Below are 25,492 nucleotides of genomic sequence, written 5' to 3'. Positions count from 1 at the left end.
TAGCTCTGTGAATTTGTGACTAATTGATATTGTTAAAAGTAAAGGTGTGAAAGGTTATGAGTGAAAAATATTAGGTCAGTTTCCCTGGCCCACATTAAAACTGCTGTAACATTTTAATCATATAAGTTTATATTTAATCTAGGCATGGGTAAAATGACCAAAAACTTACTGAAGAAAGCAGCCACAGCCAGAATGGCCAATATGACCAAAACCATCAGGGCTGTAATGATAGCCTTTTTCTTGGATGGCCTTTTCGCCATCTGGGCCTGTGGAGCAGTCATGGGTTTTCTGTGTTTACCAGGTCGAGGCACTGGAGAAGAATAAGAAAATGAAGTTGAAATCAATTCATTGTGGTTTCTTTCTCGTAAAGCACCCACTGGAATTGCATTGGTATTGCTGGACTGATACATTAGATGATACATTAGACCAACGAACCCATATAACGTACCTTGCTGTGTTGGGTTTAATGGTGTAGTATTCTCTTCAGGAACATGGGCATTAGTCTGAAAGGAAGAATGAGAGAGAGAGAGAGAAGGGAGTAAAAAAATAGAGAAAAGAGGAAAGATATAGAGAAAGTGAAAGGTCAATTTGTAATTTCCTTAGTACACATACCCTGTAGCTTTATGACTCAGATGTAGTTTTCTGTATCACTTTCAATGCGTCACAAGGGATTTTTTGTTTTAAAACAGTTGTATGTGAAATCTCAAGCACTTCTTTGTAAAGTGTCCTACTCAGTTTAACATGTAGGCCGCAATTTACCTGCCGCAAGTAACAAACAGTAAATGTTGTTGCATTTATTCAAGTCTAAGGTTACACGTCAGACCAAAAGGAAGCAAATTATGTAGATGTAATAGAAAATTGACAGAAAAACATGGAATATACCATGTCCATGTCACATTTCCCTGTGGATTTCCAAAAAGCCATGATTGGAACCCACAAACATATTCAAAGGATGTGATATACACTCACTTAGCACTTTATTAGGAACATTACGGTCCTAATAAAGTGCCCGACGTGGTCTTCTGGTGTTTAAGCCCATCCATCTCAAGGTTTGGCGTAGGGTTGCCACGGTGTACATGTTTACTGGTTTTACTCGGTACAAGGGACAAATGTGAAATTTTATACTGGGTAAAAGGGGGAAACCTTATGAATGGAACTTCCAATATCAATACAATAGCCTAACTAATAGAATAGCCTTAAATAAAGAATAGTTGCCTAATGAAGAATTTGAGACCCATGATAAATGAACCTAAATAACACACTGAAAGCCAGATGTTCTTTATCAACGTATCAAATTACACAGGCAGCAAAGTATGCGCACTGACAGAAGATGTTTAATTGCAGGTAGCGGATATAATGTGCATGATGGGTAACTGTATGACGTCTCGGATTCGGAATGACACAAGAAATGCTGTTAGACACACAGACACATGCTTGAAGAAACACACTTTATTTTATTTTTAAGAACAGATGACAGAAAAGCTGTCTATGCTCATGTGTGATGCGCTGTTTGTTCGGAGGTGTGCAGTCTTGTGGAACATGTGTATATAAAGGGTTCTCACTCCTTCTTTGTTTCTGAATTTGTTTTTGCAAGAATAGTATCGTCTATGAGAATGCTGCAAATGACCTCAATCATTACCATCTCAGCTCAGGAGGTGCTGTGAGTTCAGTTTGTTTTATTTCCACAGAGCAGTTTGTTGTGAGCGCAACTCTGCAGGGTCACTTTATATAGCCCTACACATCTGTGATAAAATCATAAAATAATACAAAAACACGTTCACCTCGAACCATGGTTTATATTTCATTGATTATTATCATCATTATAATTATTATATTTACATTTATAATTGTTTTTATATCTTAATTTGTATTAGTAATTTTCAGCCTGTTGTCATAGATGGATACTTGCTTGATGGTAAATAGAAAAGTGTTTATATATATATATATATATATATATATATATATATATATATATATATATATATATATATATATATATATATATATATTTTATTTTTTTTATTTTTTTTTTTTTTTTGACCACTTCGTTATTTTAATTGATTTTTCGTTTCATTTGAGGTGCAATTTGAATTTAGAAATATCTTTGGTTTAATTTTTTGTTTTTAAAAAAATTAATTTAATTTTCATTGCAATATTACTAAAGCAAGAATATTCACAGATCCCCCAGTTGATGATGTAATTGGATATTGTGATATATATATATATATATATATATATATATATATATATATATATATATATATATATTTATATAAAAATATCGTGAACATATTTCTTGCATAACGCCCAGCCCTAGGAGGGAACAAAACTAATTTATTCACACACATTCAAAGTTGTCACCTTTCCGAAGCAGTTAAACTGGGTCCTGGGATGAAAGGTAATAAAACACCAACATTAAACCCGCAACAACCCACAATAAGTGATGTATTTGCCCAGACAATGAAATACCCGACCGTTAGCCCATGATGGAGAGAGTGCATGGATGAAATAGGTTTGTTGCCAAAGAGATATTGTGTTTCCCTTCAAAACTGTTGAAAAGCCATCTTTCATAAAGTTGAACAACACACATTTTAGTTGCAAATTTACATTTACATTTTTTAAGTTTTAGTTGAATTTTTAGTTTAAATAAATAAAATATAAAGTTCAAAGTTTGAAATCAAGCTGCCTTGTATTATTGTCTAGGCTATTGCTTAACGAAAATAACCCCATAGTACCACTTAGCGTCTGGTGTTTTGTTATTATATGATAGCATGGCACGTTTAGCTCAACATATTGTGCATTCTGAGATGCTATTCTGCTCACTACAATTGTACAGAGTGGTTATCTGAGTTACTGTAGCCTTTCTGTCAGTTCAAACCAATCTGGCCATTCTCCGTTGACCTCTCTTATTAACAAGGCATTTCCATCTGCAGAACTACCACTCACTGGATGTTTACTGTTTTTGGCACCATTCTGAGTAAACTCTAAAGACTGCTGTGTGCCATATATTGCTGCCAGCCATGTTTTTGTTTGTGTAATCCAACGGCATTGTTTTTGCATCTCTTTCAGTGCTTCCTTGTGTTGACGTCAGTCATTGACGTGGAAAATTATGCTTGTCCTATTGTTTTGCTTGGAGACCAATAATCTCAAATGAGACTGAGCATGCGCATAGGCCTTTTGTATTTGCACAAATCTAATTTTGATGGTATCAGATATAAACATGGCATCTGATGTGACTAACGACACTGGCAGAGAACTTAATGAAAGAAAAAAAGCAGTTATGATAAAATCAAGTAAGCATTTCTCATAGTATAACTAAAGAAAATGCCTGCTTTCTTCAAAAGAACTCCTATTTGAGCACCTTTATCCAGATCAGTCAGAACATTTCGAATTATGTGAGTTATAACTGACTGAATTAGTAACGATTGGAATTAATTACTGTATTTACATTGTATTCATTTCATATTGTGATATTTTCAAAATGATTTTTCACTTAACATCAGTCTGCTTGCCAAAACAGTGACTAACACTTAGTATCAGGGTAACGGATGATTCTAGACAGCTCTTTTGCTACCTAACCCACTCAAAAACAACCCATTAAACAACAGTCAAAACAAGAAGAGTTGCATTGCCTCCAAATGGATCCACTTTCACTACATTAATATGAGCAGTGAGTTCTACAGGTTAGTCTTGTCTCTTGCTTTCTCCAAAATAACATCTAATGTATTATTGTGGGAGATGTTTGTCATACTGTATCCAGGCTATGTGAAAAAGCCTTAACAATTCTATTATATAGCTAATTATTTATAAATAAAGCTGAAGCTCACATACATAAGTTTCACCAATGCGCTGTCAAATGAATCCCTTAAAAGCCTTATATTATTAAAGTTGGAAGTTTTTGATATATCTTAACATAAAATACAGAAATTAGGATTAATTTATTAATATAAATGGCTAACAACAATTATAAGGTTATGAATAGATACAATAATCTTGTCTCCTTAGTGTTCATAAAATATATCAATATCATATGTAAATTTGCAAGATCTACCTAAAATTCTTACAATCAAAGAACAAATCAGAGTTGCTTTTTCATCATCAGAGAATGTACAAACATCATGACTTTCAAAATATTCAGAATATCGCAACTAAGGTTTTGACAGGATCGATAGTGTCAAATCGTAAAGTGGAATTTACCTTAAGCCATCTAGCTCTAGTTTGGAAAGAATGACTATTGAGGGGCTGTAAGTTGTATAAGGTTTTGGGGACAGCTTTAGTAACTGCATTAAAATGTCTTAAAATGTATAGGGGAATTGTATTTACCCATAAATAATTTATGATAATTAACCAAATCAATAATAATAAATCATAATAATAATAATAATAATAATTAAGTGATTTATTGCACACAGTTCCCTTGCAATTGTTCGTATAAACTTTGCGTAAAGAAATAATGGATATATAACACATTTCTTAAGTGCTTGATGGTGGAAGTTTAAGTGTGAATTTAAATGACTATTTAACTTAAATAAGGTAATTTAAATAAAACACCTGCTTGATTAATAATACTATGTTGAATGTAGTTCCAAAGTGAGTTGGAAATGTGTCTATGCCTCTTAATTATGTCATTAGACACCACAGAAGTCAATTTCACCCTACTTTAAACTGAAAATAAGGTTTTGGTCTAGGGCTGGGCAATATGGCTTTTTCTTATCGTTTGATATCAATATTTATCACGATATACATTCACATTTGTACATTGCACATTTTTTTAATTTCTAAGTTGGCAGAAAAAAGAAGAAGAAGAAGAAAAAAAATCCTGAACAGTCAAAACTACATTGGGGTCCCAGAGACAGGCAAAGCAGTGGTGTCTGAGGGATCATCTACCAAAATATATATATATATATTTTTTTTTTATAGAGTTTATCAATCGAGTGAACTGGGATAAGAATGTAAAAAGATAATCTGTTCGTTTTTAAGCATATCATTTTTACATTCAAATAGTTTTTTGGGTATGGGGTGGGGGATGGGGGGGGGTTTAGAAGCCCTTTTGACTGAGTAATGATACTGTTTGGGGGTTCAGGGTTATCCCCTAAGAGAAAATTTAGAAAATGGAAAAGTCTGAATGGACCATTTTTATATTTTCATTAAAGTGAGAAAGTCTAGGCTACAAACTAATAATTTTATTGTCTTTCCTTGTCATCCATGCCAGAGATGATGACATCTGTTTAATTTCACAAAATTAGAACTGAAATGTATTTGTTTATTATTAAAGGCTCGTAACATACTGATTAATAAAGCTAAATTTAGAAGAAAAAAGCGTTATGGTCTAAAGGCCCTCTGGAACCAAGTTAACTTAAGGCTAATTTATACTGGGCGAACAGGCATCACTTAGTTTGCCTACAAATGATGACAAAATGCAGTGACGTTTTTGTTCTGCCAAGGTGTTAGTTGAGATTTCTCCTATTCACGCACATCTCTGAAATTCTTGACCCAAGAGAACTCGGCTGATCGAAGAACATTGATGATTGGTTAAAACTATTTGTGGGTGTGGTTCGGACGTGACACTTTTTATTTACAGTCACGCGTGTCAGCTGAGGATTTGTTACCTAGGTTACTGTCATTACAATGGATAACTTTGAAGCCCCTCTCTCAGAGATTGGTGAAGTATACTTTTTACATGATTTGCAACACAAACTCTACAAAGACAGCATGGCCACGACAAATGAGTGGAGAGATATTTGAGTATTTAAAAGTGAAAGGGGCCGTGACAAGTTTAATAAAGCAAAGAAGCGGCACAGTGCTAAAAGTAGCAGTCATCGGAGAGAAAAACCTGCATTATTGGCTTTACTTGTGGAACAGTACGTTAAACACTGTGACATCACTCTAAACTAACAAATTTTAAAACGACGTTGTGTTTAGTATAAACAGTGGCTTTGTTCACCTAGGGTGCTTTAGCACATCCAGGAGAAAAACGTTTGGCTTCTTCCAAATTATACACCAGGCTTTATGCGGCGCCTCATGTCTACTCAGATGCAGGGAAAAGAGGCAACATGTGCAGAGTGGGACAGGGCATAAATTACGTGTATCCAGTGCTAGAGAAGAATATTCAAAAATACAGCGCAGAAAGATCAGATCTGGTGTACACAGAAGCACTGTTATTTTGTAACTCTGCTCACTAGAGGCGATAAGAGGGGCAACCGTTGTCATGATGTCTTGCGGTTCGGATGGAATCAATCCAGAGTCGGACTGCGGTGACTGGCGTAGCCTAATCGTTAGCAAATCAGCTAACGTTAGCAAGTTCATACAGTCTGAGAAAGCCGAACTGCTTGCGTTTTTAGCGACACACACCTGATCACAAATGTAGAACACAGGCTAAATATTGAGAATTACTCAAAAGCATATTATCAATATTGTGGATTTTTTTAGCGTGATAAATATCCTATTTGGTCATTCCATATTTTTTGTGCATACAATAAGCTAAAGCAACCACAGCTACATGCATAAGAGAAGTTAAACTAACACAAAGTATTCAGAACACTAGAGGTGTCAAATAATCCTACCCTGTCAATAACACATTTTTCATGTGTGTTTTCTTTTAAAGTTTATGAACCATAATCAAAGTCTTTCTAGCAAGTCAGTCCACTGTCGGCCATCTTTGGAACACTCTCGGGAGGCAATTTCCAGTCATGACAGTGCAGCCGTTATCACTTGAATGAAGAAAGACCAAAATCTCAAAAACAGTTGGTCAAGATTACAATCAAAGAACATATTTCAAATCAGCAGTCAGATCTGACAATACAGGAATCATAATGTAGAGCCGAGGAGGGCGGGGCCGGGCTGGAATGAGACACACCCGGTCCCCAATCAGCCTGATGGGGCGCGCGAGGGATAAAGGCGGCCGGGGACGACAGTTCGAGAGAGAGAGAATTACAGACAGCTGGGCTGTGTTTTTGGTTGTGTGTTTTTGGTTAATAAATTATTATTTAAGTTGTTAGCCGGTTCTCGCATCCTACTTTCCACTGAACCCCCTTACACATAAATTCTTTGACAACTGGAATCTCAGATTCTTTACCTTATATTACGCTAAAAAACGCAATTTCCCCGGCTTGTATAGCTAATGTTCATTCTAGAGTTGATTGACAGGAGATGTCTTTATCTAAAAGGTGATTGGATAACTGGCTTAACTGTAAGGCGGGACTTCCTTTCTACATCCATTGACCGTTGGGTGCTGAGAGCTCCTTGGTTGAGCGTTCCAATTTCTCCCATTCATTTAAATAGTAGTGGCCCATCTCTGCTAAATAATCTCTGACCACAATAAGGCTGATTACACACCTTAAACATATGTTGCACTAAATCACATCTTTACTGGCTTACTCAACAAAGCATTTATACAATTCCCTCATGACACTCCTTTAAAGTTGATGTTTAGTGTGTCAAATTACATATTTCAATTTTACTGCCATTGCTTTAACATTAAACTACTAGCAAATAAGCAACACAAACACGGAACAAAGAAAGCATATACACCACAGATATTATCTGTATTAGCACAGAGCGTAGGTGTTTGTGTAGAGATATTTAAATTGAAAAGAGCACACTGAAGCTTGAATACCCCCCTTTCAACAAATAATGAAACCATAGAAACTTCCATGTGTGACAGAGAGAGAGAAGCAGAGACTAAACAGAGAACCTGAAAGTGGAACTAAATTGGTCATTGTCATGTGAAAAGATCTAGGCAGGAATTGCTTGAAAAGAGGTTTTCAACTGCATTGTGTTGATGAATCTGTATTTGTACATAGCATTAACATGTATATTATTGTTCATTTGCACTCAGAAAATAGTTTGATTCAATCATGGACAGTGGTTCCACGTGTTTGAAATGAGTTTTCTTAACTTAAAATTACTACGTGAGCTCAACTCAAATACTTTGTGTTGAGATAAATCTCTTTTATTTCTTTATGTACTAACTAGTGAAAGTGAATGTAAGCATGCTAAATAAGTGCTGGTTGGAAGGACTACAGAGTGTAGTTTTGTAACTATTCTGTGGTTAGCAAAGCATTTGATCAAAGAAGCAAACTATCAATTTAATTTGTGACATCTACCTGTCCTCATTGTTAGCTCACACTCCACTCTTCACCATAATGGTAACCCCCAAAACACCAACATAACAGAAACTCTTCTAAATCTCAACATAACAACACATTAAACACTAACAAGCATCCCCTTTATATTCATCTTGCACAAAAACACATAAAATAACACTAATTTTAACATTGAATCTCTCTATCGAGTCCCATACAAAGCAAGCTGGGAAATGGAAATCCCCTGCCCAGTTACATCAATGCTACATTAACAACACAAAAAATATTCATGTTTCCCCAACTCAAATGGATTAAGTAAACTTCCATTTTACAAATTTAAGTGGATAGAACACAATGAAAACAAGTTGTGACAAAATGTTTTAGAATTGTATTGCTTTAGTTCATTGTTAATTGAACAAGCAGTTTTTGAGTGTGTATAGGCAATTAAATGTACGATATGGATGTATCGACAGCATCTAAAACATAATTACATTTTAGATGCGGTCAATATTGTGCGTTTCAGTTTCTATGAAAACATAATCAAATGGATGTGTGCTATGACCACACATAACATAGGAATACCTACAAACACTCATGGGATCATATTGAATTCAAAGACCAAAAGATCTAAAACCAGACAGATAGTCATGGAAATGACCAGTAAAATCTTGTAATACAGGATCATTGTCTATTTTTGAAGAAGTGACAGTTGATTGAACACTATAAAACTATCCAACAATACTCAGTGCCAAGTAAAAAAAAATAAGAATAGCTTAAATGTGTTGTTCTGGCCGCCCCTTCCGGTATATCTGGATGTATAATTGTGCAAAAGAGCATTGTGAAAGCGAACAAATATATAACTAAATGTATTTGTTTCCCACACTGCATTGTTAAATAATGATTAACTTTAATTAATTGACTTTAATATGACTATGAAAATATAAGTTTAGTTTTCAGTTGATTGTTTGGTCTAGTTCTATCACTTTGTGAATAGGCCTAATTTGTTTGCTCATTTCACTGAAGGAGGACTGGTTTAACAGAAACCCACACCAGTGTAGTGCAGCCATTGTTGTCCTCATCATTTTAAGTGTTTGTAATGTACATTTCATAATATTTCAGTTTCCAAGCACCTCAAGAAGAGCTGAGGAAACTTGCTGACTAAACCTGACAGGCTCATATTTAATTCAGGTGAGATATTGCAAGGATCAAATCAGACTGATGCCAAAGCAGATTAAATATATCAACCCACATATTAAAAGTTCCCTTTAAGCCGCAGCACAGCTTTTGTTATTAGCATCTCACTTATAACAGGTAATACCTCGGGCATACAGATCTCACCTGCATCGTTTGCAGGAACCTGTTCAGACCTATTCAAATTACAAAAATGCAAAGTAGTATTTTTGAGCCACTATGGAACAATGATTTAAATGTTATGGAAACATTGAATGTTATCTGTAGTCACCATACTCAGTCTCACATATGTTTGAATGAAGTAATACACATCTGTGCAGCAAAATGTTCAAGGCATTAAAGATAATGTTCTGTTTATCTGTTTTGAACATATAGTAAAATGATTTGGCAGGTAATGTACACGTGGTAACCTGCTATGTCTGATAGGAGATGGCGCTTGTCCATTTGATCAGGTAGACCTAGCTTCTTAAAAGGGATATTTCACCCAAAAATGTATGACTTTCTTTCTTCTGCTGAACACAAATGAAGATTTCTAAAAGAATATCTCAGCTCTGTAGGTCCATTCAATGCAAATGAATGGTGGCCAGACTTTGAAGCTCCAAAAATCACATAAAGGCAGCATAAAAGAAATCCATAAGACTCCAGTGGTTTAATCCATGTCTTCAGAAGTGAAATAATAGTTGTGGGTGAGAAACAGATCAATATTTAAGTCCTATTTTTCTATATAGGAAATTTATAGGAAAAAAGGATTGAAATATCGATTTTGTTTTTTTCACCCAAAGTGACTGCATTGCTTCAGAAGGCATATGGATTACTTTCATGCTGCCTTTATGTGATTTTTGGAGCTTAAAAGTTATGACCAATATTCACTTTCATTGAAAGGACCTACAGAGCTGAGATATTCTTTTAAAAGTCTTTGTTTGTGTTCAGCAGAAGACAGAAAGTCATACATATCTGGGATGGCATGAAAGTGAGTAAATGATGAGAGAATTTTAAATTGTGGGTGAAATATCCCTTTAAGAAGCTATGTCTACCTGAGCTAACCCTTAAAATAAGTTATGTTGGAGTGACCTAATGTGTTCAGGTTGATTCACGATGTTGGCAGTGATGTTAAATACAATTTTTGACTTAAAATCAGTTAAATTATAGGATACCAAATGAAGCACATTTAGACTATGTTTGCGCATATGTAATAAATAATATGTAATGTTATAAATAAATAAATGTGTTAACATCTATTTCCAGGTTTTTACATTTAAAATTCTGTAAGATTTTAAATATTCTGTCGTGTTTAAGTGTCAATAAGTTGCATTGTGCCATCTCTGTTAATTAATACATTTCAACTCATTTACTTCAAGCTTGAATGGCTCTGATGGTAGAAAAATATGTACTTTTATAATGCAATTTTCGTACAGATTAGAAGGCATGATTAATTGTGTTCCATTTTTTAGCATGTTATTATGTATACAATTAATCAAACTAAATTAATGTGTTAAATCGACAGCACTAATTTTAATATATGTTGGAAAATAGTTATGCCTTCGGAAAGGTAACAGGGCTGACAGCTTTACAGTTTATTTAAGACATTACAAGCCTTTTGCTTAAGGTCATGGCACTTTTTCATTATCAATTGTTGACTATGCAAAAATCATGGTAATAGAGTTGACATTGTAAAATCAACCCCAGACAAACATTGAACATTAGATACAATGAAAAGAGGAGACGTAAGTTGTCCTCGAAGAGACTTAAGTTGTCCTTAATTATATCTACCCCAGGTTAAACCAATAAAAATTATTTTGAAGATCAAGTAGAAATAGCTCCTTATGGTAACAACAGCATGGTAATATCAACAACAGTGCATAGCACTGACTCTTTAAATATAGAGAATCAGTTCACACTCACCCTCATGGTTTTGTGGTTCCCCTCACTGTGTTCCTGCAATCTGCGGGTCAAACAGATGACAGCAGATTGGGTACTGAAACCCCACAGGCTAACAAGACGATACCTCTATCTGAACCTCCTTTACTTAGTGCACTTCCTTTTACCTCTTTTCTTTCTCTCTCTTTTTCTTTAACTTCTTCCTCCTCTTGTCTTTTACTCAACAATTACAGCTACCTGATCTGCCTTAGCACTGTTTCAAACTTGCTCTGCTGCAAAACTCTTCATTTGCAGTCTCCCAGCCCCCCTCCAAAAGGTTCACCTATGTAACAGGACACCTCCGCCCATCTCACCTAGATACCTCCGTCCCTCCCTCCCTGTTGCACGTACACACTTCCTCTTTGAAACAGGGCCAAAATCCCATTTGTTTCTCTTAATCTGACATCAGGTGATGTTGACTGGAAGGTTGACACATAACACATGGAAAAGATTGACCTGTTTTGATTTTGTCAGTCGATAAAATTTTTCAGTCGTGATTAATTGCGTAATTTTTTGTAGTTAATCGCGATTAATCAATCTCAGTCATTTAATCACTGACACAAAATCACTGTTGTGTGTTGTGAAGTGTGCATCAGTCTAATGACTCCGGACAGACATATTACAAAGGTTCTGCACTTCAAACTAGTGTTTATGCTGGTTTATGTTGTATTAATGTTAAATGCGTTAATCACAATTAAGAATAATTTACGCGTTAAACTTTTTTAATCGCATACGTTAAAACGTTAATTCTGACAGCTCTACTAAAAATACAGCTCACTTTTGGTGCCACCCTGGAGCTCACACATTCCCATACATTCAACAGCACTTCAGTCACAGTGCTATCAGTCTGAATGTTAAGCTTATGAAAATGCTACCTGTCTGCCTTTGTGGGTGTTTAAACACTTTTATACTTCACCTTCACTACACTACACTTCAATTCCTTTTTTGTCAAATTAAATGTAATACTAATAAAGATTTTGCCATCTCGTCTTAAATAGTCCGACTTGTCATGATATTAAGTTGAAAACCGCCTCATATCTCATTTGTTAAACTCAATATTGAGATCAATAAACCTTGCTATCGTCACACAACACAAAAGTATTTAAACAATGAACCATTTTTTAACCTAATAAATAAGATAAAGGAAAGCGTTACAAAGTCAGCTTTGACATTTGACCCTGATGCTCTGTTATTAAAGGCATTTTTGTTTAAATGTTTAGAGAGAGGACTCTGAGAATGAGAGAGAAAGGGTTCTCTGTGACATTTCACGAGCGTTACTGTGTTTCTATTAAGGGTCAGGTCAGTACGTGACCTCTGTAGTTGATGAGCATGACCCCATAGTACTCTCAGTTTTATAATAGGGGACTGTGGTGATGAATCCTAATAACAAGGCTTGCTTTTTCTTAAAAATTGGCTCTCCACAAAGCCACAAACAGAGAAAGGAGAGTTGTTAAAATAGGCTTTGTTGTTGAGACTACAATCATTACAAAGCCAGTTGCTCTGCAACTATCATGATGTAGAAATACTGAAGTGCCATGTGACCCAATGACTCACTCTGTTTTTGTATTTCAAATTAGTCTAAAATTGAGCAAGAGTGTAAAAAACAAGGCCAATGAAAAAGCAGCTAAGAATGTTGCTTAGCTGGCTTTATATAAAACTGGAATAAAAACAGAGCTCTACTTGTAAAGTTGACACCATTATTATAACAGTGCTGGGTGGTGCACTCACTAAATTTTCCTCATGAAAAAGATTTAAGCCTAAAGTATACTTCAGTTTTGACGCGAACGCTCAGCGTATGCATACAGTCGAAAGCTCAGCGTTTCAAAGAGGACTCTGTTTGACTGTGCATATACGCAGGCAGTTGTGGAATGTGCATTATGGCTGCTACAGTATGAAATACTGAACTATTTCTCTTCAGGAGTTTAGACCCATTGAGATGTCTTTATAGTCCTTCAGACTCAAGTTATACAAATGTAGGTATCTCCTGACCTCCTCACACACACGTTCTTGACATGCACACCCACTGATGTTGTTTCCACCTTCATCTCCTGTTATTTAGCAGATTACATCTTCTTCTAGTGCTTCTTCATGACAGGAATGGATCAACTGTGAGTGTTGCCACCTTGGGGACCCACAAATTTGTGCAAATAATTCCAGGCCGCATGCAATCAGCGCTAAAGCACTCTCCTGATGACTAAATTTCCGTAACAAATCCTGTGCATAGAAGCATAGTGTTCACAACTAACCTAAGTATACTTTGGGCTTCACGCCAAGGAAATGTATAGTACTTTTGTGAAATGTGTTTAAAATCATGTACACTCACTTGAGATGAACACTCCAGTCAAATCAGTATCCAAATAGCTATTTTATCTTTGTGTGACCCTGTGTCCACATGCATGGACGTTGTATTTTGGTTCGCTATATGCAACACTGTAACGAATGAGGCTGGTATCCCTTCAGCAGACCGCCAGAGGTAGCCCTCTACCGAATACTGACACTGAACGGTTTTCTTCTATGGTGACTTCCTGTTTGAACCATATAAATAGCCATGCTCCTCCATTGTGACTTTGCGAAGTATTGCCAGTTTCACTGCCTTACCAAGCGTTATTCTTATTGCCTGTTTCACTGCCTACTTGTTATGACCATTGTGCCTGCTTTACTGGATTACCGATTTTGGATTACTGTTTTGCTCTGTTTGTCTGGTTGGACTGATTACCTGTTAACAACTACTTTGCCTGCTTCAACGATTACATCTCTGCCAGCGTGTCCTGTTGGGTTTTTTCCTCATAACTGCGGAAACAACTTAAATACTCCATCATATTTGGGCATACAGATAAGTGTAAGACATCATTAGAGACTATAAAGGGTCTACTTTTATTTGTGTACACTCACAATAACAACAAAACCTTGTGTTTTTTTTAAAATATAGAAAATAAACAGGGTGCGCTTTCAGCCGTCTCTGTCTCCGTGAGCATCTTTCCGAAACATGTCACAAAAATGAACTGAAACTCCGCGAATACTTGTCAGACAAACATGAAACATATGTCTAAATAAAGCTTAAAATGTCTACTTTTAAATAAAACTATTGAAATTTAAAACAAATATTCTCCTGCAATGTAATCTGTATGAAACTAAAGAGATGTACAGTTTCTCCTGGCTCAGCTAATTATCGCTAATGCGATCCCACCCACGCGCAGAGGGCTCTATTCATACGATAATGTGCTGAGGCGATTAATGCAAATGGTAAACGCCCCCAACAATGCCTTAAAAAGCATCAAGTTCATCATCAGATTCATTCACTTTCCTGTGCTTTTGGAAGATGGCACACTACACAGGTGAGGAAGATCTACAGACGGTCCTGGACATTTTCCTCAGAAGAAGAGTGGGACTCTGACGATGAACGTTTGCATTTTGAAGAGAGACTTGATCCAGCCGAGGATACAATTTCAGATGAATAAGTCTTTACTTACATTAGTTGACATGCTATTATATATAAACATGTACATATTTTACTAGTTGGACTATTTCCAGACTTGCCATCCAGTATTCAGAGTATTGAAATTTGAAATAAGTCAATTATGCAGCAAATCAGCATATTAGAATGATTTCTGAAGGATCATGTGACACTGAAGACTGCAGTAATGATGCTGAAAATTCAGCTTTGATCACAGGAATAAATTGCATTTTACAATATATTCAAATAGAAACAGTTGAGCGGAAGAGTCTTCTTTTAAAAACATTAAAAAAACTTACAGATCTAAAACTTTTAAACGGTAGTGTAGGTCTAAAGTTTTTAAGTAAAGCCTTTATGTAAAGAAAATGTATAGTCAGATTACTTCTTTTAACTTAAACTTGATTTTGTGAATAAGCTACAAACAATACATTCAATCATTAAGTCTCCCCACATTCATTCTCTCTCAGTCACATTCCTCATTGATAGGCCCAGGGGAGGGGTCTTTGTCTCCTCAGGTGTGAATAACATCAATATTCATGATCATCCATGCCTCCTCGCATATGGCCTTTCTAACACTAAAAGTGTCTTACAAAAGTTAAATGACTATATTGTTTTGTATGAATGAGTGATCAGGATGTTTTTCACATCATACTGTAGCAAAAACTCTAGGCTACAAGATCCAGTTCTCAAAGGACTTATTTCAGTGACTTAATTTTTTTTTTTTTTAAACCACGCATAAACGTTATTTTCTCAAAAATACAAACATGTACATAGGCTCACATATTACTGTAGCCCAGTTTATGCTGAATACAGTGTTATCAGACTTTAGCCATTAATATGTTTTTAAGCAACTGAAAAAAGCACAAATGTCAAGGCATTTCAAAACTTCTCCAGGGCCCAAAACACCCTCAGACTCCAGAGGGTTAACTGACTGAACACTGTTTACAAGACTCTAGACTGTCATTTAAGGGTTAAACTTCTGGTGCACTAAGTCACGTGACACAACAGCATGGCATAGAAGTGCTTCTACGTGCGCAGAGCCAACAAAAGTCCCTCTGGTAAGACACCTTTTTCAGTTTTGTCACTGAAACCTTTTTGAGTGTAAAGAGTAGTGTCTCTAATTTCGATTGATATGCCTTTTAAAAAAAGTTAATTAATTTTTCGTGCGACAGCGTGCTGATAACATGATGTCCACATAGTTTGTGGATTTTGGGACATTATTCCCTCAGAAGTTTAATTTTAAAAAATATATATTTTGCATAACATTAACACATTGGAGGTTCATCTCGCTTCATTTTAATATATATTTTGTTATCACTGTACAATATGGTTCCATTCATTAACATTAGTAAATGCATTCCTATATTAACTGTGCATTTTCACACTGAGAATCAAGAGGTTCATCCAAATGCTAAAAAATATTTATTTCATAGGCTTTGTATGGAGATAGGATGAATATACGGTGCATTTCGAACTGTTCTGAGACCTGTGCAGACAGACAGCACACTGGAGGTTAAGTCATTCAATAAATAGGGAGCAAGGGAGCATCCTATACCTCTCTATGCAGCTAAGTGCATTCACTCCTAAAATCTGACTAAAAGTTTAGTTTCAGGCTGCCGATGATGTTTGGACCACTCAACATGTTTGGAAGACATGGGACAATGGTATCAGTACATAGATTCAAAATGTATAATGTATAATTTTATTTTAACATGGTTGGCAGTGATTGGATGATGCTGGCTATTACTTTGAATCAGAATGAATTATGCTAATTTCTGAAGTAATGTCTGTAACGTCTCAAAAACATGAATAACCAACAGTGCTGGAAACATAATAAACAATTTGATTAAAAAACTCTGACTTTCAATTGCATGGTATAATATAAAATTTCACAACTTAGTCCCACTGTCCATATATGTGGGCATAATTGTTTAGGAAAACTATTAGCTCTAGAAAAAAAAGTATTTTTTTTTTTGCTTGTTTATTAGGTTGTAGACCCTACTAGTTACATATCAAAAAGGGAAATGGAAAATGCAAACAGCAGTCACACTCGGGTCTCAGGAGGTTATTATAAATGGAGAGGGTCACTTCATGAGGGCTGCAATGATGAGATCACGTGACCAGAATAATCAGGTGCGCATTAATTCACAGACTTAAACGGGCTGAAGCCCAGGGGCCTACAGCTCCCTTGGGGCCCAGCGGGTGGAGCACATTTAAACGCTTTCAGTGTGAGACACGGTTGTTGACATGGTGACAGTGTGCAACCGTTAAAGGCATCCGTGTAGTGCTTGTTCAATGCAGAGCATTTGCACCACCCACCCCTGCTCAACAACTTGAAGGGGGCCTCAGTGAACCAGCGAGCACATGGGCCTAGAGGTACCTTAAAGCGTCCCAGAGAATAATACTTGCTTAATCTTGGAACTCCACACAGCCAGTGTGCAAATGTCCATTAGAAAAAAGAATGACTTCCAGTTTATCATCTTTCATTTGCTGATGCAGTGAAAAGGCGGCTTCAGAATTGTGGTAACACTTTACAATAAGGTTCCATTTGTTAACATTAGTTAACAACATTAACTAACATGAACCAACATTGAACAATAATTTCACAGCATCTATTAATCTGGGTTAATGTTAATTTTAACATTTAGTAATACAGTAATCAAACGTTGTTTTTGTTAACATTAGTTAATGCATTACGAACTAACATAAACTAACAATGAACAATTTTATTTTTATTAACTAACATAAACAAAGATTAATAAATGCTGTAAATACTGTATATTGTTATTGTTATTGTATTTGTTAATGATACCTAATGCATTTACTTATGTAAATTAATGTAACATTATTGTAAAGTGTTACCAGAATTGTTATCTTTGGTGTCATTTTTAATCCTGTGTTAACATATCCATCAGTTATCTTGTTCCATGTTTAATACTGTTTATACTTTACCCTGGGTTATTAATTCACCTTTGTCACTGCAATTAGGTTTAGCACCACAGTTGCTCTTGTTGGTGTGAAAATGTTATTTATTTATTTATTTCAACTCAGGTGTGCACCCAAGTGGTCTGGAGTGTGAAAGCTCCAGTATGGCTTGCAGCTGCTATGAAAGGAATTTTTCCTGAATCAAGGAACTGAACAATTATAATGATGATGTATAATTCTGATCTTTGCATGTTCCTGGTTGCAATTACTATATTATGACACATTTCTCATTGCTGCTTGTCTCTGTATAATAAATTACTGTCCCTTTTAGTCAAGTCATTTTTATTTGTATAGCACTTTTCACAACACACATAGGTTCAAAGCAGCTTCACAGGAAATTATGCATGAACAAAAAAATGAAACTGTAATATCTATAAAGTCTTAGAGTCATCATTGTATAGTTTTATTAAATATGATTGTAAATTGTATATAAAAATAAAATAATAAAATAATAATTGTATTTAGAACCCCTGTGAGCTAGCTGAAGGAAACTGTGGCAAGGAACACAAAATTCCATAAGATGTTGGTTAATGGAAAAAAATAACCTTGGTTAGAGGCCAGTTCCCCTCTGGCTAAACAACATGAATATAATGCCAGTATTAGTTATTTGTGTGCAGTGCAAGTCATGGTTTAAAATTTGTGATAAAAACAATCAGTATACTGCTCGAAGCTATTGGTAATTTGACTAGCAGTTTTTCAATGTTTGCAAAAGTTTGCTTTTTACATTTCCTATTTATGTGACAAGCCCATAAAATCTTTTTAAATACAGTACATCCTTGATCCTTCATGAAGCAAACAAACACACCTTAAAGGAAATCCAAAGGAAGTTTTTACCTCTAGTATTATTATAATGTTATTCATCTTTAGGCGTTTAGGCGTGGGGACAAAGACAGGTTCAGAAAGTCAAAGTACAGGATTAGTAAGTGGTGAGAGATGCCAAACAGCTGTGCTCTGAGAAACTACAACAGCAGTTCTCAGCCAACGACTCTCCTTCTGTCTGGAAAGGGCTCAGACAGATCACAGACTGCAAGCCTAAAGCCCACCACTCCACTGTGCCTGGCCAACAGCCTGAATGAGTTTTACTGTCACTTTGAAAGACAATGGGACATTCCTGACACCCAGCACTGGTTCCCTTCAAGGCTGTGTTCTTTCCCCTCTACTTTTCTCCCTGTACACTAACAGCTGCACCTCCAGTCACCAGTCTGTCAAGCTCCTGAAGATTGCGGATGACACCACCCTCATTGGGCTCATCTCTGGTGGGGATGAGTCCACCTGCTGGGGGGAGATTGATCATCTGGTGACCTGGTGCAGTCAGAACAACTTGGAGCTCAATGCTGTGAAGACAGTGGAGCTGGTCGTAGATTTCAGGAAGAACCCAGGCCCACCCATCCCCATCATCCTGTGTGACTCTCCAGTTGACACTGTGGAGTCCTTCAGCTTCCTGGGAACCATCATCTCCCAGGACTTCAGCTCTATTATTAAAAAAGCACAGCAGAGGTTGTACTTCCTGCGGCAGCTGAAGAAGTTCAACCTGCCGAAGACAATGATGGTGCACTTCTACACCTCCATCATTGAGTCCATCCTCACCTCCTCCATCACCATCTGGTACACTGCTGCCACTGCCAAGGACAAAAGCAGACTGCAGTGTGTCATTTGTTCTGCTGAGAAGGTGATTGGCTGCAATCTGCCATCTCGTACTGGTATGCTTGTCCCTCGAAAGCAAACCGAAGAAAGGGTCTGTGTCAAGGAAGGATCGATACGTGAAAGTACGCGTCCTTCAGGTCGATGGCCGCAAACCAATCCTGATGTCGTACTGACGCCCGGATGCGCTTCTGCATTAACATCCTGAATGGAAGCCTGTGTAAGGCCTTGTTCAGGGCACACAGGTCCAAGATTGGGCACGACCCTCCCCCTCTCTTGGGGATGATAAAATAAGGGCTGTAGAAGCCCTTGTGCAACTCACCTACAGGGACGGGCTCTATTGCTCCCTTTTCCAGAAGGGTGGCAACTTCCGCCCGAAGGATGGAGGCACCCTCGCCCTGCACCATAGTGGAGAGGATGCCACTGAACCGGGGCGGGCATCTGGCGAACTGGATCACATAGCCATGGCAAATCGTCCTGGTGAGCCACCGTGAGGGGCTGGAGAGCTCTAACCAGGCCTCCAGCCTCCATGACAGTGGCACCAGGGGGACGACTGGACTTACCGGTGGTTCTGGTGGTTTGTGGCAAGGCAGAGCAGGCGCCCCACCTGGAAGACAGCCCAGGGGGGATGTGCTGCTCTGCAAGCCCGCAATGGTGGCCGCTGACTGGGGTGGGCGAGTGGCCTCAGAGACCAGCACACTTACCTGTTCGCTGGCTGTCTCTCGACGGAGAACGAGGGAACAGGAAGTACTCGTGTTCACCTAATTGACCAGAAAGACTTCCAGCGCCTGGCCGTTGCAAGTGCGCTGGCCCAGGGAATGAGGAAACTGCTCTTTTATTGACCATGTGTGTGCCGAGGCTCAGAGGGCACTCGGCAATGTCTTACTCACCACACGCTGGCCCAGGGGCGATGGTGGGGCTGGAGAGATGTCCCGAGCCAGACTGGTCAGGAGCGGTCACCTCATCCCTGGGCGGGCCATGTCAGGATCGCCTCAAAGCCTGTCTGGGGTTCTTGGGGGCCGACTGATGGGCAGGTGGAGCCGACTTCAGGATCTTTTTCTCTGAGGCCGGACTGAGGGCTCCGATGGTACAGGAGCCAGGGCCGGCACCGCAGGGGAACGGCTCTGGCAAGAAGCAGATGGGGTGCGGGACCTCAGTGGCCTGAAGGCGGCCGGGTCGCGCCACGGCAGGATGTGTTTAATTGCCTTTGTCTGCTTTCTCACCGTCGAGAACTGATGGGCGAAATCCTCGACGGTGTCACCAAAAAGCCCCCCTTGGGAGATGGGTGCATCAAGAAAGCGGACTTTCTTGGACATCGTCCGCCCCAGGGCGCGTGCCGTGACCTTCGTTGCACGTAAGTCGAGGTCGGTCGCAGTGCGCAGTTCCTGCATCAGCCCTGGGTCGGTCCTACCCTCATGCAGGTATTTTAGCGTCTTGGCCTGGTGGACCTGCAGGATGGCCATGGCATGTAGGGCAGAAGTGGCCTGACCCGCGGCCTTGTAAGCCTTCATCATTAAAGAGGAAGAGAACTTACAGGCCTTGGAAGGGAGCCTTGGTCGGTCGCACCAGGTGGCTGCACCCTGCGGGCATAAATGCACCGCTACGGCACACTCTACCTGGGGAAGCTCGACATATCCCTTAGCCGCTCTGGCGTAAAGGGTAGTCAGAGTGGACGAGCCCGCGAAGCATGTACGGGCAATAAAAGGTGCCTTCCACAACTTCCGGGAAGAAAGGCACCGTGGCAGGGTGCGGCCGTGAGTCCAGAAACCAATCATCCAGCCGCAAATGCTCAGTGCATGGTGGAGGGTTCAACTTCAGCCTGATGTTCGCAGCCACCCGGGCAAGCACAGCTGCCATCTCAGCGTCCGACTCATCCTGTGCTCTACCACCCGTGGGCAGGAGTTCAGAAGATTCGTCCGCGACCGAAAGCTCATCCTCATCGCGAGCCGCGAACGACACATTAAACCCGCCCTGATACAGACCGCATGCATCGCTCAACAGCTCATCCAGACAGAACGAGTGTGCTGGGGGATGGGAGGTCCACGGAGGCTGAGCCGGCAGAAACGCTCCCATGTTCACATCCAGATCGCCCGCGGTGCTTGCCGACCCGGCCGGCTGAGCGTCAGCCCAGGACGGACCGGACTGGGGCCCTTGAGCAAGGCCCTTGACCCTATCTGCTCCAGGTGCGCCGTATCATGGCTGACCCTGCACTCTGACCCCAGCTTAGCAGGGATATGTGAAAAAAAAAAAAGAATTTCACTGCATATGTGCAAAATGTATAATGTGTGATAAATAAATAAAAATAATTAATTAATTAATTAAAACATGTCACTTTTGAAGAAAGCTTGCAGAAAAGATCTTATCATTCCATAGTGGTTTTCAATGCCCATTACAGCTCACATTTTAAGTTATAATCCCTTATGTGGCCTTTATTGTAGCATTGTTTATATTTGAACCCTGTAGACCAATGAGCGGCACGTGGTTGTGGTTTTGACTTCTGCCTGTTTTCAAAACATTCTGAGAAATTTGAATTGAGATGCGCATCCATCTGTACTTTTGCTCTTCCTCTGTGCTCGCACCTGTTTGTGTGCACAGGGCTGCATCTCTGTTTTTTTCATTAAATTCACACAGTATGGAGATCAACAGAAACAGGTGTAAAAGGGGACGCCCTGACCCATGGACACATCTTTCTCCTTTTTAACAGAGAGCTCATACTTTATTGATATTTCACCTCATACCACTTTTGACTTAAAAATCTCCTTTATACATGACATTTATGTGCAGTGGCTTTCTCAGGCCCCCCACGCAGTTAATACTGTGTGCTCGTGTGGTTAAAATATGCTCATGTGCAATACTGTGGGAGAAGGGAAGGGTGGTTTTGAATGTTATTGAGATGAAATCTCAACCACTGTCAGATCAAGGAGAAATAAACAGCATCAATGTATATCACTGTATATACAGTATGACTGCAAATGCTTCTTAAACAAGGACGGATTAAGAACTGAGAGGCCCATGGCCCATGTTTTTTCCACCCTTTTGCTCTGGTGTGCAGACAATAATTAATTAAGTTAAATGCTGAATCATTTAAAAATCAAAGCACCCCAAAGAAGTTCTATAATCCGTAGCATTCGCTGCTTCATGGAAAATGAACCTGCCCGGGCAGAATTACGCATTTTCCATTGATTAAAAATAGGCCTACTATGTTGCATGTAGTGACAGAGATTATTTTTGTTCAACTTTAATGTGATTTTATCATTTGAAGATCTATGTATTGTGCTTTTTAGGCTCATAGCTCACTGTGCACCTTATTCCCTGCTATCTGAGATTGTGTTTGATGAATCCATGGCAATAAACGTTCTTTATTCCCGAGTCCCGACTCCCGACAAATAACCGTTCGTGAAGTCCCGCGGTTAACCAAATATTACAAAAGGTTACCGTGCAAATATTTAGGGTATTAAGGCATCTTTTGCTTTACCATTAAACATTAAATGCATGCAGGACTTAAACATTTTAAAATCCTCTGTACTGTTGCATGAATTCTGTTGCTTATATGAATTTAAATCATCAGCTTTGTACACAGCCATGGTAAACTGCACCTTATCTTTGCGTTTGAAAGTGTTTGTAAATCAGATGCTGTTCTCTGTATTCCTTCAAATAAACAGGCTGCACCTGTGAGACGTAGATTCCCTAAACACATACTCGAGTGCCTGTGCTCGCTCTGCTGTCGTCCAGCACGCATTCAGCCGAACAAATGGTATTTCACATAAGGCTGACATTTATGAGGATTTATAATAGGTATCTCAGAATAAATAATTGATTTAGAGCTCAGGGCCCTTTGTATTTAGAGGCCCCTGTGCAACAGCCCAATCGGCCCAGTGGTTAATCCGTCCCTGTTCTTAAAGGCTGATTAGGTTAGCTGTCACAATATGGGGATATTACATTAAGTCTGACAACTAAAACTAATATTCTAACTTAGAATATATCTATTGTTTTCTATCTTTATTGTTCAAACCTTAATTTAAAACCTAAAAAAAAAAAAAAAAAAAAAAATTTTGAAATATTTTGCTTTAAATTTGTGCTTGTGTTAACTTCCTTTAAAATAGATGCCATTATTTTCAAGTGAATTTTTATTTTATTTTATTATTATTATTTATTTAATTATTTATTTATGTCGAGGCTGGATAAAAAGTTGATTTTAATGGTAAAATAAATAAAAATAAAATAATAATAATAATAATAATAATAGTAATAATAATAATAATAATAAGCTCAGTTCACTTGTGGGGACATAAAATAAACTGGTCTCGGGAGTATCACTGTTGGCAAATATTGTTCAAATAATTGCACTTTACAAATAATGCTGGCACAGAAAATGTGCTCTCATCTGAAACCTTGGGGCTCAGCATGGTGGGAAAAAACTGATAAGGTCACGATTGTTTACATAGCAGCTCTAGCTAATTCACAATGCTCACTGGTTTCGTGTTTCTTTCCTTGTGTATACTGTTCTACTTTACAAAACCTTTTGAATTAAAGGATATTTTTATTCCATTCTGAGAAAGGAAGGTTGTGAAGGTGTGAAAAGTCCCCTTGTTGCGTTACATCAATGTCAGTCAACATCGAGTTGCCTGACAGTCTGCTGCAATTTAGCGGGTGAACAGCGGAAGACAGGACGTACCACATGCAGGTTTCGTCAAAAGCTCCAGCTTTACCACACTGATTGAGAAAACAGAACTTCATTCCAACTGATTCATAACAAGACAGGTGACATTTAACAATCCGACTACAGGTGGATATAAAAAGGTGTGGTATGAGATAATGTGAACAAATTCTATGGCAACAAGAAAACTTCACATTTACCAAAACTAAAAGCATAATATAATTTTAATAAGTATTTCAAGTTTATTAATTAAATTTTATTTCACACTTCACAGCCTGAATATTTACAGTGGTGTGAAAAAGTGTTTGCCCCCTTCCTGATTTCTTATTTTTTTGCATGTTTGTCACTTAAATGTTTCAGATCATCAAACAAGTTTAAATATTAGTCAGAGATAACACAAGTAAACACAAAATGCAGTTTTTAAATGAAGGTTGTTATTATTAAGGGAAAACAAAATCCAAACCTACATGGCCCTGTGTGAAAAAGTGTTTGCCCCACCTGTTAAAACATAACTTAACTGTGGTTTATCACACCTGAGTTCAATTTCCCTAGCCACACCCAGGCCTGATTACCGCCACACCTGTTCTCAATCAAGAAATCACTTAAATAGGACCTGCCTGACAAAGTGAAGTAGACCAAAAGATCTTCAAAAGCTAGACATCATGTCGAGATCCAAAGAAATTCAGGAGCAAATGAGAAAGAAAGTAATTGAGATCTATCAGTCTGGAAAAGGTTATAAAGCCATTTCTAAAGCTTTGGGACTCCAGAGAATCACAGTGAGAGCCATTATCCACAAATGGCAAAAACATGAAACAGTGGTGAACCTTCCCAGGAGTGGCCGGCCGACCAAAATTACCCCAAGAGCGCAGCGACGACTCATCCAAGAGGTCACAAAAGACCCCACAACAACATCCAAAGAACTGCAGGCCTCACTTGCCTCAGTTAAGGTCAGTGTTCATGACTCCACCATAAGAAAGAGACTGGGCAAAAATGGCCTGCATGGCAGAGTTCTGAGACGAAAACCACTGCTGAGCAAAAAGAACATTAAGGCTCGTCTCATTTTTGCCAGAAAACATCTTGATGATCCCCAAGACTTTTGGGAAAATACTCTGTGGACTGACAAGACAAAAGTTGAACTTTTTGGAAGGTGTGTGTTCCATTACATCTGGCGTAAAAGTAACACCGCATTTCAGAAAAAGAACATCATACCAACAGTAAAATATGGTGGTGGTAGTGTGATGGTCTGGGGCTGTTTTGCTGCTTCAGGACCTGGAAGACTTGCTGTGATAAATGGAACCATGAATTCTGCTGTCTGCCAAAAAATCCTGAAGGAGAATGTCCGGCCATCTGTTCGTGACCTCAAGCTGAAGCGAACTTGGGTTCTGCAGCAGGACAATGATCCAAAACACACCAGCAAGTCCACCTCTGAATGGCTGTAGAAAAACAAAATGAAGACTTTGGAGTGGCCTAGTCAAAGTCCTGACCTGAATCCTATTGAGAGGCTGTGGCATGACCTTAAAAAGGCAGTTCATGCTCGAAAACCCTCCAATGTGGCTGAATTAC

General features: G+C 38.4%; 1 protein-coding gene across 1 annotated transcript in view; it reads right to left on the bottom strand.

Annotated features, from left to right (window-relative positions):
• Positions 1 to 11,447, bottom strand: part of tmprss4a (transmembrane serine protease 4a) — a 29,146-nt gene extending 17,699 nt beyond the window's left edge. The window contains exons 1-3 of the mRNA XM_051666102.1: positions 11,178 to 11,447; positions 449 to 503; positions 170 to 310 (exon numbers count right to left, since the gene is read on the bottom strand). Of these exons, the coding sequence (XP_051522062.1) occupies positions 170 to 310; positions 449 to 503; positions 11,178 to 11,183 (202 nt within the window). The 5' untranslated portion in view covers positions 11,184 to 11,447. The remainder of the gene's footprint in view (positions 1 to 169; positions 311 to 448; positions 504 to 11,177) is intronic.
• Positions 11,448 to 25,492: the final 14,045 nt, after the last annotated feature.

This window comes from Myxocyprinus asiaticus, chromosome 31 (assembly GCF_019703515.2).
Source record: "Myxocyprinus asiaticus isolate MX2 ecotype Aquarium Trade chromosome 31, UBuf_Myxa_2, whole genome shotgun sequence".
Lineage (NCBI taxonomy): Eukaryota > Metazoa > Chordata > Actinopteri > Cypriniformes > Catostomidae > Myxocyprinus > Myxocyprinus asiaticus.
The sequence above is the reverse complement of the archived record's forward strand: the minus strand, read 5'-3'. Positions and strand labels throughout refer to the sequence as shown.